The 15,678-nt window shown below is 47.9% G+C and overlaps 1 protein-coding gene across 1 annotated transcript in view; it reads right to left on the bottom strand.

Annotated features, from left to right (window-relative positions):
- LOC122376834 (cadherin-99C-like) overlaps positions 1 to 15,427 on the bottom strand; it is a 35,400-nt gene extending 19,973 nt beyond the window's left edge. The window contains exons 1-13 of the mRNA XM_043356804.1: positions 15,409 to 15,427; positions 14,900 to 15,072; positions 12,927 to 13,049; positions 11,686 to 11,810; positions 11,189 to 11,285; positions 10,583 to 10,732; positions 10,143 to 10,237; positions 9,659 to 9,782; positions 9,216 to 9,321; positions 8,778 to 8,872; positions 5,800 to 5,937; positions 773 to 931; positions 197 to 361 (exon numbers count right to left, since the gene is read on the bottom strand). Of these exons, the coding sequence (XP_043212739.1) occupies positions 197 to 361; positions 773 to 931; positions 5,800 to 5,937; positions 8,778 to 8,872; positions 9,216 to 9,321; positions 9,659 to 9,782; positions 10,143 to 10,237; positions 10,583 to 10,732; positions 11,189 to 11,285; positions 11,686 to 11,810; positions 12,927 to 13,049; positions 14,900 to 15,072; positions 15,409 to 15,427 (1,569 nt within the window). The remainder of the gene's footprint in view (positions 1 to 196; positions 362 to 772; positions 932 to 5,799; positions 5,938 to 8,777; positions 8,873 to 9,215; positions 9,322 to 9,658; positions 9,783 to 10,142; positions 10,238 to 10,582; positions 10,733 to 11,188; positions 11,286 to 11,685; positions 11,811 to 12,926; positions 13,050 to 14,899; positions 15,073 to 15,408) is intronic.
- Between the last annotated feature and the right edge of the window lie 251 nt (positions 15,428 to 15,678).

Genomic DNA, 15,678 nt, shown 5'->3' with positions numbered 1-15,678 from the left:
TCTTCTTATTCTTCTTCGTGTTATCGGGGCAAGAGGCACGATGTCCTGTAGGGCCCGTTCTCGCCGATTTTCATAACTCCACTTAGTACTCAGTCTGTCATTACGGAACCGGACCCTCAATGCGACACATCATTTTACCTCCACCGTGATCTCAAATTTCTCACCATTTACGCCATAACCTCCAACTCCCACCGACCTGCACGGTGATGCTGTACTGCTCTCCGCTGAACACCCTCTGAAGGATGTCCAGGTCGCCCGAGCGCGAGTTGATCTCGAACTTGGACCGGCCGTTGTTGGAGACGTGAACCACACCGTACGAGATGTCCGAGTTGGCTCCTTCGTCGACGTCAGTGGCGTGAACCTGATGGAGGAGTAGGGGTTGATGTTATGTTAGGTTAGGGGTACGATAAATGATATGGTATGATAGGATAAGAGTTCGTGACAGTGGCAAGGGAAAAGCATGACATAGATGGATCGAGAATACGAGTGCTTCACAGTCACATACTTTGAATATTGGTCGTAAGTCAATGTCGGACGTTATTCCCTGGCGTTTCCTGGCGTTGAATGCAAGGTCTGGCGTTAAATGCACTCTCTGGCGTTAAATGCATCTCGTCTTAGAAGTTACCTACTATCGCTAAGATATCTTTCATTGACCGTCCAGTACCTAGCCCCCTACCAACCTTGACTAAGCTCTCTTTTGCCTTTGGTAGTCTACTTTTTACTCGCTCTCCCCTCCCTTGCTCTCTCCCCCTCCCTTCCTCCTCTCTCTTACCTGCAGTATCCTCCTCCTTCCACTGCCCGCCGCGATCCTCACAGGCCGGTACATGGGCAGCTGGGGTGAGTTATCGTTCACGTCTAGCAAGTGGACCGTTACGGTGGCAGGTAGACTCGCCCTGCCCGGTCCGCTGCCGGTTACCTCCCGGGCCACCACCTGGTGACAGAGCAGAGCGAGAAATGTTCAGTTCAGTTCAGTTCAGTATATTTTGGTAACCAAGGACAAGAAACATCGGAGAAAATAATCGCGGATCGGCGCAAAAGCAAAATGCTTAAATCAAAGCATGGTCACATGGTTATGGATGGCTCTGGGTTTATCTATTCAAAATATGATTAAGCAGTAACGGGTAATCAATAACAATAACAAATTAGGTTATGTCAGAAAAAAATGCTTGGTACACCATCGCTTGCCGCCTATGGAAAAAGCTTTAAAGGTAGTGTGCCACCTTTGAAAGATTTCCCGTTTTATTTTTCCTAGGATAAGAAGCTTCTGTTTTTACCTGATATCGCAAAAAAAATCAAAAATGGGCCTGGAATAGTGCCTTTTTCGCCTAAAAGTTTTTCGGTTTTTAGATATGTATAACAACTGTAGTGGGCTCACCTGCAAACAGGCGTCGGGCAACAATCGCGAATGCGGCGCACTTTTGACAATAAGCAAAGGTCATTATAGTGTTACGACCATACGACGTACGGGAATGAGTTATCAGCTGTCTAATCGTAGACAACACAATGTCGAGCCTTAAACTGTAAGCCTGTATTGGTATTGTTTCTTAAATTTGGCTGTCGAACATTAATTTGTGGTTTGAAATATGATTTTATGTAAAATAATTGATATGAAACAGCCGTCTCTTAACCCCCCAGTGCCCAGAGAAAAAAAGTTTTCCGATTCCAATGAAAATTCACATGTTTGCCCCCCTATACTAGTGTTGTAAACAGCCGAAGAAATTATCACTGTACCTTTTGTAGTTTTTGACATATAGCACTGGACATAAATGTCCAGATGGGCATTACCATGTACAGTCTGTCTTAAAAGTACCTCGCAAAGTAACGGTGGATCCATCAAACCTGACCGAGGAAGGGCCTGCTAAATTTGAGCCACCGAAGCAATTGACATCCTCGTCCATTACCCAGGTCAATTGGTTCGGTGACTTTCAAATTATAGCAGGCCCCTGCTCGGTCAGGCTTGATGGATCCACCGTCACTTTGCGCGGTACTTTTAAGACAGACTGTACAAAAATGGTGCTTTGCGGAAGATTAGATCAAACCACACCAGACCACTTAAGTTTCCTGTAAAAAAACTCCATTCAGCTAAAAAGCAAGTGTATTTCTAAAAAATCAACCAGAGTGTCAACATGCTCTCCTTGTCAACTTGCTCTCCATGCTCATGTTGTCAACACACCGGTGACATCCAGTCACTCCAGATTATCAATCAACGAATTTAAGATCAAGCAGCAAACTGAGACAAATCCCAAATTGGGGCCATCAGCGCTGTCGCTGCTTGGCAGGGGTATCGCCGGGCGTCCACCAGTGGAAGCCTGAACATATTTTCACTGGGCGACGCCATGGAAGCCGGCGAAGCAGTTGACGCACAGGAACACAGCACACTTCACGCACTTGGTTCCCACCTTCGCCGTGCAGCCTTCATTCCGGCAGGTCCCCCGTGACGGGGCCTTGATGATGATGTGCCCCATCCCGTCGAAGCGGATGGCCTCGGATCCTGGAGCCGCAAGGTTGCGGTTCATCATGGGCTTGCTCCCCCTGGCCCATCGTCGCAGGATGGTGCAGGCGCACTCGCGACGGAACTGGACATAAGTCATCGTGCCGCCAGCGCGGCAGTAAAGACGCCAGGCGTTGTGGACTGCCGTGTCCACAAGCCATGTGAAGATCGGCCACCACCACTTCTTGCCCTTGACGGCGATCCTGCAGTGGTTGACATTTTGATCCATCCTGTCAGTTCCGCCCATCATCTCGTTGTACTTCCCGACAACAACAGGGCGGTCAACTTCCACATGTCGCTTCTGCACACGGCTGTAACGGCGCACCTTGCCTGGGGGAACATCGCCGTAGCATGTCGAGGCCAGAGTGACGGGTGCATTGTCTTGCCACCTGACGAGAATCACGTTCCCGTCCCGACTGGTGACAGCCTGGTGCATGCCTCGTTCCTTCTTCCTAAACTCCTTCGTCGCACTGAGGCCAGTCGTGCCAGGGATGCGGTTCTCCCGGATCGTGCCTGTCACGTCGTATCCTCTCTTCGTCATCTCCTGCATCAGGGGGATGGACATGAAATAGTTGTCCACGAAGAACTGGAAGGGCAGCTCGCGGAACTCTTGCTTCATGTACTCCAGCAGATCGAGCACGGTGGCGCCGCTCTTTCCAACAAGCTGAACGTTGTCGTCAGTGTGCTCCGCGACTCCCCTTCCTTGATAGAAGTCGAACGCCAGGAGATATCCGTCTGGCGTGTTCTGTGCCCAGGCCTTGAATCCGAAACGGATCGGTTTGTTCCGGATCGCCTGTTTCAGACCGTGTCGCCCAAAGTAGGCGATCATGGCCTCGTCGTGGGAGATAGCTTGCTGCGGAACAAAATGCTCCATATACTTGACCTGCAGGATTTTGATGAGCGGACGGAGCTTCCAGTAGCGGTCAGCAGGATCTTCCTCGCTGCAGAAGTGGAGGTTCCGCTTGATCGTGTCAAAGCGATTGCGCGTCATGGCTTGACATATGAGCTCATTGTGAGTGTCCGCAGCCTCTTGCCAGTAGAACCTGGTGTTCACTGCTGTCAGGTAGCTAGTGAGGACGAGGATGCCGATGAAGATGGCGATGTCTTCCCTGCTCATCTGTGGATCTTGGCGTCCGTTTCGAAGAGCGTAGAGGCTGCTCTCCTTGATAGTGAGGTCGAAGATCTCCTCACCAAGGAAGAGTGTTACCAGTTCGTTTGGATTCATCCCCGAGAACTGGCTGAAGTTAGCCTCAGGGAAAAGCCTAGTAGGCTTTCCCGATGAAGGCGCTGGCTTCATCCACGTCACAGTGTGATGAGCTTGATGACGTCGCGCGGTAGGCTGGTGAGTGGTCTCAGTCCTTGAACTCCTGCGACGCTGAAGTTCAGCTTCAGACTTCAGGATGGGGGCAGAAAGATGGTCGGGGTCGCCCTCGCCTTCGTCCTCCGGTCCGGAGTAGCCGTCAGATACGTCACCTTCTGGAGGGATGAGGATGACGTCCACTTCATCTCCGCTGGCATCTTCTTCAACCATGTCAAGGACATCATTCAGTGTCTCTGTCTTGTGTCTGAAACAGGAATGGAGCCATTGAAAGTGCTGTAACAGATAATACCAAATAAGCATTTGTGCAAGCCAGCTCTATTTTGTACACAGCAATGCCCACGTGGACAATTTTGTCCATTTTTTGCAATTTCTTTTTTAATGATCATGCAACGCAACTGGGAGAACAAGCTAGCGCATCAAAACATGGGACAAAGTCTCCCAAACATAAATACACTGATAATTTACCTGGCTAATACTCCAGCGCCATGACATCTTACCTTTCGTCATGTGACGTCATCGCGATTTGGGGTCTAAATCCAGCGAGCGACTTGGATGCTCGACGTGTCGCTCAAAACTGGACCGATAAGCTCGGAATCATTCTAAAACGTTTTGCTGGATCTTTCTCGACTTGTACCGGCCGCTGTTAAAAGATGGCTCCACTGTCGCACGCTGTGGGTCCCCTGCACTGCAGAGAGGCACGGTTGGACAAAAATGTCCAGTTGGGCGTTCCTGGGTTAAGTTATGACCCCATTACACCACACGCAAGTGGCAGAAATGACAATGATCAGCTGACGCATTTTTCTTGGCCGAAGTCAGAGCGCGCGGCCCGACGCACCACGCGTATTTGGAAATTCCGACCTCGACGAGCATCAGAAGCCACCTAACAGGCGTGTTCGAAACCGCAGGAGATGATGATGAACGGGTTTATCGAAACTTGATTGGATGAGCCTATCGGTAATAGCGATTTTAGTGTGTGCATTTATTGTTCATAGTGGTGTGAAATGTGGTTGGGGTACGACCGACAACCCGTCGGGGCGAATTTCGCACTGGGGTACTCAAAATTTGAAGAATTTAAGACGTTTCCATGAGTTTTGAAGGTATGGATAAGTTCTAAAAATCCGGTTCTCCTTATCCGGGTCATTAACTCCATATGGTCCAAGAAAGCTGGCACACTACCTTTAAATAACGCTGAATGAGGCATGAAACTAGAATAAGAAATATTAAAGCTCAAGAGCTTCAATGGGCTGTCGCTATACTGTACGTATGTAGAATGTGTGCTAAGATGGCACCAGAGCTCCTAAACGGCATATCTAAAAGAAGAACTCAGAAGACGCCTGCCGCCTATAACTCGTGTTTCGTACCCTTTCATCCATTCACACATTCATTCAATCGCTCCTTCAGTCATCCACTCATTCATTCATTCATTCATTCATAAATGCATCCATTTTTTCCCAAAGTCGTTCATTCAGTCACTGCCATCCTACCTGCGTAAGCAGCTGTGAGGGCACCCACTGTCCGTCCCCACCCGCAACGTCAATTATGTTTTCGACCCTTTCATTCATTCATTCATTCATTCATTCATTCATTCATTCATTCATTCATTCATTCGTTAATAACAGCATGCATGATGCATTCAGTCATTCATTCGCTTCATTTCATTCATTCGTTTACTCACTTTCATACCTCGATAACCAGCTGTGAGGGCGGCCATGACTGTCTGTCCATGCCTGGAATGTCAGCCGTGCTTGGGCACTTTCACCCATTCATTCATTCATTCATTCATTCATTCATTCATTCATTCATTCATTCATTCATTCATTCATTCATTCATTCATTCATTCATTCATTCCTTCATTCATTCATTCATACATACATTCATTCATTCATTCATGCATTCATTCATTCATTCACACATGCATATATTAATTCACACATTAATCCATGTAGCTATTCATTCATTTATTCATTTATCCCGTCATTTTCATACCTGGAACGTGAGCTGCGATGGCGCCGGCGGATCCCGATCCAGATCGCCTCGGGCCACCACCAGATAGCCATCCCGATTCACCGCGAACGCGTCTGTGGTCAGCTCGTAGCGGTACTGCATACGGTCCTCGCCGGGGGTCTGAGGGAGGGGGGGGCGGTGTTAGATGGAGGGAGAGAATCGGAGACTAAGAGCAAGGGGGTGATGAGAACAGAGAGACATAATGTAAGGCATGACAGATACAGATACAGATAGTTTATTAAGACACCTCCATTGCATGGATTTTATGGGTCTACGTCATTACAGCACGATAAAATAAAAGCAAATACATCTACATAGCGCATTCACAAAAGACAGGCAATATACTCAGGTACATAAACTGGAACGGACTAAAACATCTCATCTAGATATACCTAATCACGGTGCTGTCACCGCGTTCTGCGTGACAGCGTTCCACGCCTTAGCACCACGGTATAAAAAGCTGCGCTTTGCGAACTCAGTCCTCGCCCGAGGCAACTCGAGCTGACCGCCCTCGGTAGCACGCGTGCGGCGGGAGGATACGGCTGAGCGTCTCACAAGCAAGCTGCTCAGCAGCAGTGGGGCGTGATGTGATGTAATGAGGTGGCGCACAGTGGCGAGATCTCGCTCGGTAATGATCTCATCGATACTGGGCCACCCTATGTACAGGGTGGGGCAGCATAATCGGGAATGCTTTTTGGGCTCTGGTCATGAGTAGGCATGGCATTATTTTGATAAATTATATCATGGCAATGAAACGCTCAAAAGTTGTGCATAATCTGACATGACTACATCCATGAGCATGCAACTTCCTGGAAAAGAGCAGCAAAATAGTTCGACGGTGCTCCAAGTGCTTTGCGCGCGCCCATAGACACTAATGTTAAACGAGTAAAACAAGAACATTTTGTTTAAAACAATGCCATTCCACGTAAAGGTTGCTGGACAGGTCAACGTGTTATCACGGACGATAAGGATTGTGTGGGGATACTTAGGACAAAAAGTTAACGTAATCGTCGTAAAATAACTCTTAGCAGAGGACATACAAGATGACTCACTTGAATATAAGGAAGAAGCTCTTGAGCATATTAAAAAGAAACAATGTTCAAAACTTCAGCGACCAAAAATCTTATCACCGACTGGAATACGATAAAAAAGAATGGCATGCCATATAGGGGATTGTATCGAGAATATTGCAGCGGTCATGCAAAGTAAACATCCTGTTGAGGTGATGGACCTATGGGTGGTCTTCAAGGGAGGTGCACGTGGTGCACCCTACTTCATCGAGCCCGGATAAAACGAGCACCTCTGGTAAATACATCCACACTCTGGCAGACTCACGTGGAGTCGTCGGAAGAGAGGATCACTGACGGTCCAGATCACGTCTTACGAGGACTCTGTCCGTGCTGGTACTGCAGTGAGGACGACATGTTATTGTGTAGGGCACCTCCACCTGAGATGAACCAAAAACTTCTGGTCCTTCAACTCCGCCGATTTAAATCCGACCAAATTCTTTATATGGAGCGTTTTTTGGTAGAAGTTTAATGAACAACTTATCATCAGTAAAAACGGTCTTCAGTGCAAGGTACGAAGCTGATGGGCGATCATGGACAAGCAGGAGGCTGCACGTGCATGCGCGTGCTTTTGGACCCGCCTTGAGAAGGTCATCGACGCGAAGGGCGGTCAAATAGGATGAGGGATAGGTAAAAGGTGACCGATTGATGGGATGTTGTTAAAATAGTGCTTGGAGCTATATTTTTAAATTCATGACCAAATAATCCCGTTTGTTATTTATTCCCGATTATGCTGCCCCACCCTGTAGTTCCAGCAGCGATGGAGTCACATGGTCTCGCATACTGAGGCCGTTCACGATACGGACACCGAAATTAATAGCTTTTTGCACGCGCCGTCTCTGAGCAGCAGTGCAGCTTCCCCACACCGTAATGCAATAGCGGATGTGGGGAAAAACGAGGCTTTCTACAAGTAGGCGCCTGACACACTTCGGTAGTTTGTGTCTGTTCCGTGCGAGACACAAGAGGACGCAGTGTAGCACCGTTGGACAATCAACGTGATGTGGCTGGTCCATGTCAGGTGCTGGTCAATGATAACACCCAGGACCTTGACGCTCTCTGTAGGAAATATGACATCATTGCCAAACTGAACTGACATGTCTGCTTTGCTGACTTGTCTGTGAGATCTCAAAATGATCATTTCCGTTTTAGTTGCATTGATTTTTAAGCGATTTTGAGTAAACCATGTCAAGGCTGCTGATAGACTGCTTTCGACCCGTGTTTTTAAGACATGCAAATTTGATGGAATTTCAGCGTCAAGGAATTGGGTATCGTCAGCATACATCACAACTTTCCCGTATGGAATGTGCTGAGGCAGGTCATTTGCATAGAGCAAAAACAACACTGGACCCATTATGGACCCTTGGATTACGCCATGGGTCACTTCTAGGGCACATGACCCGCCGCGCACAGTCTGCGTACGTCCCCGCAGCCAGGCCGAGAACCAGTCGCGGTGAACACCGTACCATTCGAGTTTATCCAAGAGACGGCCGTGCTCGACGCTGTCGAATGCTTTGGACGTGTCTGCTGTTACCAGTGACGTCATCATGCCTCGGTCAATGTTGTCCGTTGCAAATGTGACAGCGTCGAGCAAGGCCGCCTCAGTTGACTGTCCTGGTCTGAAACCATACTGTTGGTGACAGAGCACGTGGTGAGATACCAGGTAATCCACCAGCTGAGTGCACACAACTCGCTCGCACAACTTCGCAACGACGGAGATAACCGATATTGGGCGATAGTTATTGGGGTCTGAGGTGTCACCCTTCTTGTGTACCTCGATGACCTCGATGCGAAGATCGAATCGAAAAAAACGACAAGCAGCCGAAAAAAACGTACCTTGAATTGATCATCAGTAGTCAAGTCACTACCCTTCAATGTCCAAGATAGATGACTTACCCAGTCGGGGTCATCGACCCTCAGTTGGATTACATCCAGACTCTGCGGCTGCACCATGATCTTGGTACCGACCGCTGACGATTCCTGAACGTAGCCTGCGGACACAGCGAGAGGGAAGAGTTGATCAGATCGGAGCAATGCTGAGCACAGCACAATATGCACAAGAAGAACCAATACCAAGCAAATTCGCAAATTCGTGAGGTGTAATATTTAGTTAAAAATTCGCATTGGGATTGGTATAAATAAAGATGGCAGCCATACCACCAGCTCGGTATCTTCTGGTGATAACAAATATCAGAATCATGGAAGCCCAGCATCACTTAGAATCTGTAGCCATGTTGTTATTGTTTGGTAATGTCTAAACCCAAACTGTCAGCCTGGCCATCTCATAGGTATAAACCGCTCTAGCCACAGTGTGACGTCACAGTCGTCTCTCACCTTCTGGTGACGTAATAGTGACGACAGGCGGGCTGGTGTCGACGGCCTTGACGTCAATGATGAGCTCGGCGGTTTGGGATCGGCCGGAGGGCGTGCGCTCGCGGGCCTGGAGACAGAGGGAGGGAGAGAGGGCAGAGGTTTAGGTGTGCATTCTCAAACCGTGTGCAAAAAAAAAAAAAACGCCAGCATTTGATAGTGACGATCATCGAAATTATGAGCCTACCATCATCAACTAACTTTATGGACACATTTGCTTTACAGAGAAAGGTAACGTCTTCTATCAGATCAAAAAAAAAAATATGTAAAATTAAGCATGCCCTTAGTGTTAATAGGAGAAATGAATGCTATGTAACCATTGTTAGGTCACCCACGTTGAATGAACAAAAATCAAGCACATATTTCAACCACGATTTCTCACAGTAAGTAGGTACTCCATCTCTCACCTGAACGGTAATGGTGAACTGTTTGACCATGGACCGGTCCACCGGCTGAATCTGCCGCACCTGACCCGATGTCAGGTCAATCTCGAAATACTGGTGGTAGTTGGGCGGCTGACCAGATATAAACCTGCAAAGCAAGACGAAAAACATGAAATGCAGGCCTGACTGCTAAAAACATGCGAGCTAGAAAAAATAAATGTTTTATCTCGTTAACTAGAACAATGACAGATGTTAGAAGCAGCGGTCGACATCACTTTCGGTTCTAATCGATAAAACTAGGTCGTTTTAACATGAAATAGGTGAAAATGATTCATTCTCATTAATACTAATCCATCCTCGCTTCAACCTGATTCACTTTTACTGATTTTCAATTTATTCTCACCAGCACTCGATTCATTCTTACCTGTATCCAACTCATTCTCACCATTTTGCAATCTATTCTCAACTCTGCTCAATTCATTCTCACCACTGCTCGATTCATTCTCACCTATACTCGATATCAGCTCCGAGAGTATCCCTATCGACGGCATGAATTCTTTCTGGTCGAACATCGAGAACGCCAGACAGCTCCCTGGAGACAACCTGAGAGGAGGCGAAGAACAGTTGTCAGTGGGGAGTATGAAGGACATTGGACACTCAACAGACATTGGTCATTGATTTTAAAGTCATTGATATGCTTTACATTATTGACATTGTTGACATTATGGTGTCATGAAAGCTAATCTCTTGCCGGGAGTCGGGCGCCTTAATCGGTCGCCGCAATCATAATTCGCGAAGCACCGAGGCTCAAATGGCATCTTTAGGTTACCCACAATTACCTTACATAAGGAAATACTTTTTACGTGGGTATGCATTTGCATGCGTGTCTATCTACCGGGTTCGTTTTGTCTGTCTATTTTTATGAACTTGTGAATAATATATACTGACCGTAGCCCGGTAGCTCGGCAGCGGACACTCCTGCCCACTAGGCCGACAGCCAGCCACCACAAAGCCCGGACCCAGGTCGTCGCTATCGTCGAGCTGAACCGTCAGGGTGGTGGTGGCCGAGCGACGCGCGGACGACGGCTGCGCCTGGTCCTGGCGACGGCGGGGGTCATATAAGGAGTCAGCGGAGGGGCACGGGGGGTCAGAGTGAGGTAACATGGGGTCATAGGGGTCAGCGGAGGTCTGAGCGGAGTCAGGCAGAGCCGAGGTCATACGGGGTCAGCGGCGGGTCAGAATGAGGTCAAGCAGAGGTTGCATGTGATCAGCGGAAGGTCGTGAAGATTACACGGGGCCGATATACGCCATAATTAGGTCTAATTGGGTCGATATTGGACTCTGTGGAGTCACGACGACATCAAACGATTAGACATTGTCGCCTTAAATAATTTAGCCTTCCACTTAGAAAACGCACCGGGCACACGCACGCACCAATTCTGAATCCGATCTGCGAATAGCTGCAAATCGCGAGACCATTCGTCCTCACTCTTATGCCTTATACCCTCCAACTTTATCCACGGGAACCACATCCTCTCCCTTCCCCATACTTACGCTGGCCACTACCCTCAGGTAGTAGACGTTGGTGGTCTCGAAGTCTAGGGGACGGGTCAGCGTCACCACACCCTGGTGGGGTCGTGCGATGCTGAACCTGGGGAAGAAGATGCAGAATGAAGATTGATTTTGTGTCAAAACGGCTGTTAACGAGTGAAAGATGTGACAGTGACAAGTGGGTTTGGAAATGACGATGAACTTTTAAACAAATGTCTTCCTAACATTTTTTTTTTTAAATTTTATTAATAATTTTAATCAAACCGTATATTTGGACCAAAACACCCTCAAATTGTTCTTAATAGGCAAACCTAGTCGCCATTGAGATAGGGAATTCAGCAACACCTCTACCGTGAGCAGAGAGAAACAGCTGCATCATCGCTTGAAAGTTATAACACAAATCCAAGACCCTAAAAATATTCGCATTTCGCAATCGTAACACATTCTGCATCAAATCAGTCGCGGCGGTGATGTTCGTTACTAAAGCTTCCAAAACTCACCGTCCATATCCGTCGGTGGCGCCACCATCGCCAGGGACCAGCGAGTACTGGAGCAGGGCGTTGATACCGGCATCCCGATCCGTCGCCTCGATGTCGCGGTATATTACCTCTCCCAAAGCTGTGTTCTGGGGATTGAGAGGGCTGTTAGCGTACAAAACACTCAGGGAAGATAGCCATAGCTGTCAAAGTGAAGACTCGGGAACGCTGATATAAGTTGACACAACACAGCAGTGGTATAATATTTCCTATTTTGCCGAGTCGTTTTGTGTCTGCCAGTCTGCATGATCCAGTGACCCTTTATCCGTCTATTCTCTCTTCTCTTCCTTTATAACGCTAATGATTAATGACCCCGAACTTGCGAAAGTTGATAAGTGGACAGACAAAGATGGGTCCTAATATTATCTTACTAAATACTAATCAACAAGATCTTTCCCTCCGGCGTAGTTCCACACTCGATCTCTTGCCAATCTAATGTCACATCTAATCCATTTCCCCTTTGAACTATGCGTTCACTTTCTCGATGCCTCTCAGTGAGCACAAGACAACGATAAGCTAAGGCTGAGACAGTGCCCACTGTCCACCATCAAACACTGAGACTGACCATCTACCCCGCCACATCATGAGCCACAGTCACACCACCAACGACATATGACATCATACCGTAACGTTACAGCATCCCAGGGGCGTGACGAACGCGCGCGTCACGGAACGGGCGCCCGAAACAGAGAGTGCCGTCACGTTACATTATCGGTGTGACGTAACACCCGTGACGGTCCAGAGAGGGTGATGGATGCGTTACGCATGGGATGTAGGTGGTCTGGGCCGAGTTCCGTGAGAAGAGAGGCAGTGGTATAAGGTGTGAAAATGTGAGATTATCAGAAAAGTATATGGTCCTTTTATGCGCACGTGGTGGAGCGAGGCTCGGCTATTGTACTGCTGTCTAGATGACTTTTTACGGATACCGATATCGAAAAGGCATAGCTACAGACACAAAATAGCGCTGCGAAATGACTTCAAACTCGACTGCTGTGCTGTGTAGTTAGTGACAAGTTTTAATTCAGGAATCGTAAAAAGGCACTAATCTTTTTCATGCGCCTCCTCATACTCTAATTGCGTATACATTTGGGTAGTCCCGAATATGCCTCACACATGTTTAGGAATCCCGCTAGATTTTTTTTTGCCACCACCCTCCTGTATCCGTATCCAGATCCACCCAGCGGTATCCGGATCCCGCTACTCACCTCCGGTATCCGTGTCCTGTAGGGTAGCCGGGTGAACTCGGGGGTGTTATCATTTGTATCCGTAACCCGAACGATAACTGGTATGGTCCTTCGGTAACCGCTGGCCCGTACCTGACAGGATACCTGGAAATAAGAGGTGAGGGTCAGCATGGGTCGTCAGGGGTCAAAAGGGTCAAGTCAGCCCCTGGGTCAGCAGTGAAAGATCACAAGGGTCATCACGGGTCACAAGAGGTCGACTAGAATGATTAGGAGCCATATGAGGACCAAAAATGTTCAGATAATTCAAGTAGTTAGCTGCTGAATACATTTTCCATCAAAGACGGGTCAAGACCGATAATTTCCAGCATGGACATTGAGACTAAAAAAATGGTAAATTGTCAGCCATTGTAAGGCTACAGACGTAACGAGTCAAACTTTTGAGCCAAGTTCAGAATAGCACCGCATTGTGCAATGTGCGTTGAACTTCACAAACCGGCGGACGGGCAGGCGGAAGACCGCGTTTCTGCCTGGGGCCGGCGGTCAAACGCCTCGAAGAAAGGACCGAGTGGGAGGGAAGGAGAGGCAGAGGGGGAGGGCTGGAGAAGGAGGGGGAGGGACCGGAAGCCAGGTGGACCGTCTGTCACGGTAGCCGACGCTGACCCAAGGGTGTATGTAGGGTCGGGGTCCGATGTCTTTCTCCCCCCACACACAGCTGGGGAGGGGAGGGGAGGAGGTAAGACAATGGAGAGATACGGCACGGAAGGCAGGGGTCAAACGGGGTTAACGAGGTGAAAAGGCGCTCAGCGGACCACGACGCACAGAACGAAGACAGTCTCTCTGACGGAGCGACGGTGACCAGGACGGACTCAACAGCAATGCGGTGCATGAAGACTTGACTGCTGGAATAATTTGTCCCTATGGTAGGAAGCATCAGTTCTTTCCGGCTATATTTTGCTAAGGCCTTGTGACTTATATTGGATACGTGTTTTGAACTAACTTGCTCAAGAGCAACGTGAATGAACAAAATACTAAAACGTAGTTAATGCAGCTTTCATTTCAAAGAAACAAATGATTGAAACTGCATAGAGACGGTATCAGTTAAAAAGTCGACTGAATGAAACATACAGGCTTTGAGAGTGAAGGCAAGCCCGGTGCAAAAAAAAAAGAAGAAAAAGAAAAACCACCAATCCCAGGACCAGACCATCAGACTACAGACCACTAACAGACGAGACCAACGTTGCTTACGTCCTGTGTTACACCACAGCTCAATCAAAGTCCCACGGATCTCGAACAGCTGACCAGCCCGACCGCACTGTGGTGAGGTGGTCCAATAAAAAGTGCCCGACTTCTACTTCACCTGCCAAGGCTAAACTGATTGTCCGGTAACCATTGCAAGTCAGCACACAACAAGAAACCACTGAACCCGTTGGCCTTCTATCGCTTGTTATTGCCCCCTTCGTCCATCGTTCGCACTGTTGTTAGACGTTAGGTATTATCTCACACTCATCTTATTTTCGCCTCGGTCACTCAACGAGTAAATGGCATTAGCTTACACGGTAAGATAGCTGTTATCGTACACGCAATCAAACCCGTTTTCTTGTTTGCACTTTAAACTCACTGTGAAGATGAAAGAGCTAAGCCTGAGGTGAGATTACAAGGCCAGACGATTTATCTCACCGTGAGAAGTGAGAACGATGTAAATCGCCTTGATAATGCGTAGATATTAGATAACCTAACGGACTAGCTATGCGCAGTTTTGATCTGAGAGCAATGGATTCCACGCTGTGGACTGATGATTTATTTCATACTGAGTTCATGTGCATACACTGTTCATGTGCACTGAGTTCATGTAGCTAACCGCGTGAGAGCTATTTAAGCCCACCCTGGGGACCATAAAACTTTATCATCACGGCACACATCAAACGGATCACGATGGATCCCGTATCAGGACAATGCTCTTCCTGATAACGTACCGTGAGATCAAAAGAACTCACCCTCAGTACAATGGAGCTGAGGTCGTCAGCGTCTCTGTCTAGGGGAGACGCCAGGGACAGCGACTTCTCCTCCAGACGGAAGAAATTTGTCGCGTCCGGTAGAAGTGAGAGGGAGATTTCATCGGCGGAACCCTTGATTGGCAGCTCACGGGGAGATGTCGGCTGGTCCATCTCTGAAAAACGCACACGGAAACGTGATGGAAACGAGCGTGGGAGGCATGATGGAAACGCACGGTGCACGCAATGGTAACGTGCAGAACTGAGACGAAAATGCAGCATATTGAAGCAAATCTGCATGCTGAGTGAATCTGCATGCTGAGTGAAACAATGTGCAAAATTGCACTTTGAACGCCTCATTCCCAGAAATATATACACAAATTTTTTCCTCATCATTGCCCATATGACATTTAGTATTTCAAACCATTTCAAACGCCAGCAATCCGCGCATTTCACTGCCGGTTTACCCCCAACGGAACTAGCTGAAATGCAAGAAACAAGTTGTCACTCACCGTCCCCGAGACTCTCCATAATGTCGACAATGACCACCGTGTCTACGAGCTGACGTCACATACTGGAAAAGCACACGAATGGAACAGTTAGTTTGAGTCAAAGTTCGGTAAGCTCAAAACTTAAACAGTGTGCTACCTTACCCGTGTATAGGACGAAAGTCACATAAGACATAAGAGTCTAAACATCACCAAGACATGTCGATACTAGGATAATGATAGTCCAACATGAACAATGCAACATATGAGTGTAGGCAATAGCATAAGCTTTGT

The sequence above is a fragment of the Amphibalanus amphitrite genome, unplaced genomic scaffold, assembly GCF_019059575.1.
Source record: "Amphibalanus amphitrite isolate SeventyFive unplaced genomic scaffold, NRLGWU_Aamphi_draft 002340F_arrow, whole genome shotgun sequence".
Taxonomy (NCBI): domain Eukaryota; kingdom Metazoa; phylum Arthropoda; class Thecostraca; order Balanomorpha; family Balanidae; genus Amphibalanus; species Amphibalanus amphitrite.
This window is presented reverse-complemented; position numbering and strand designations above follow the sequence as displayed.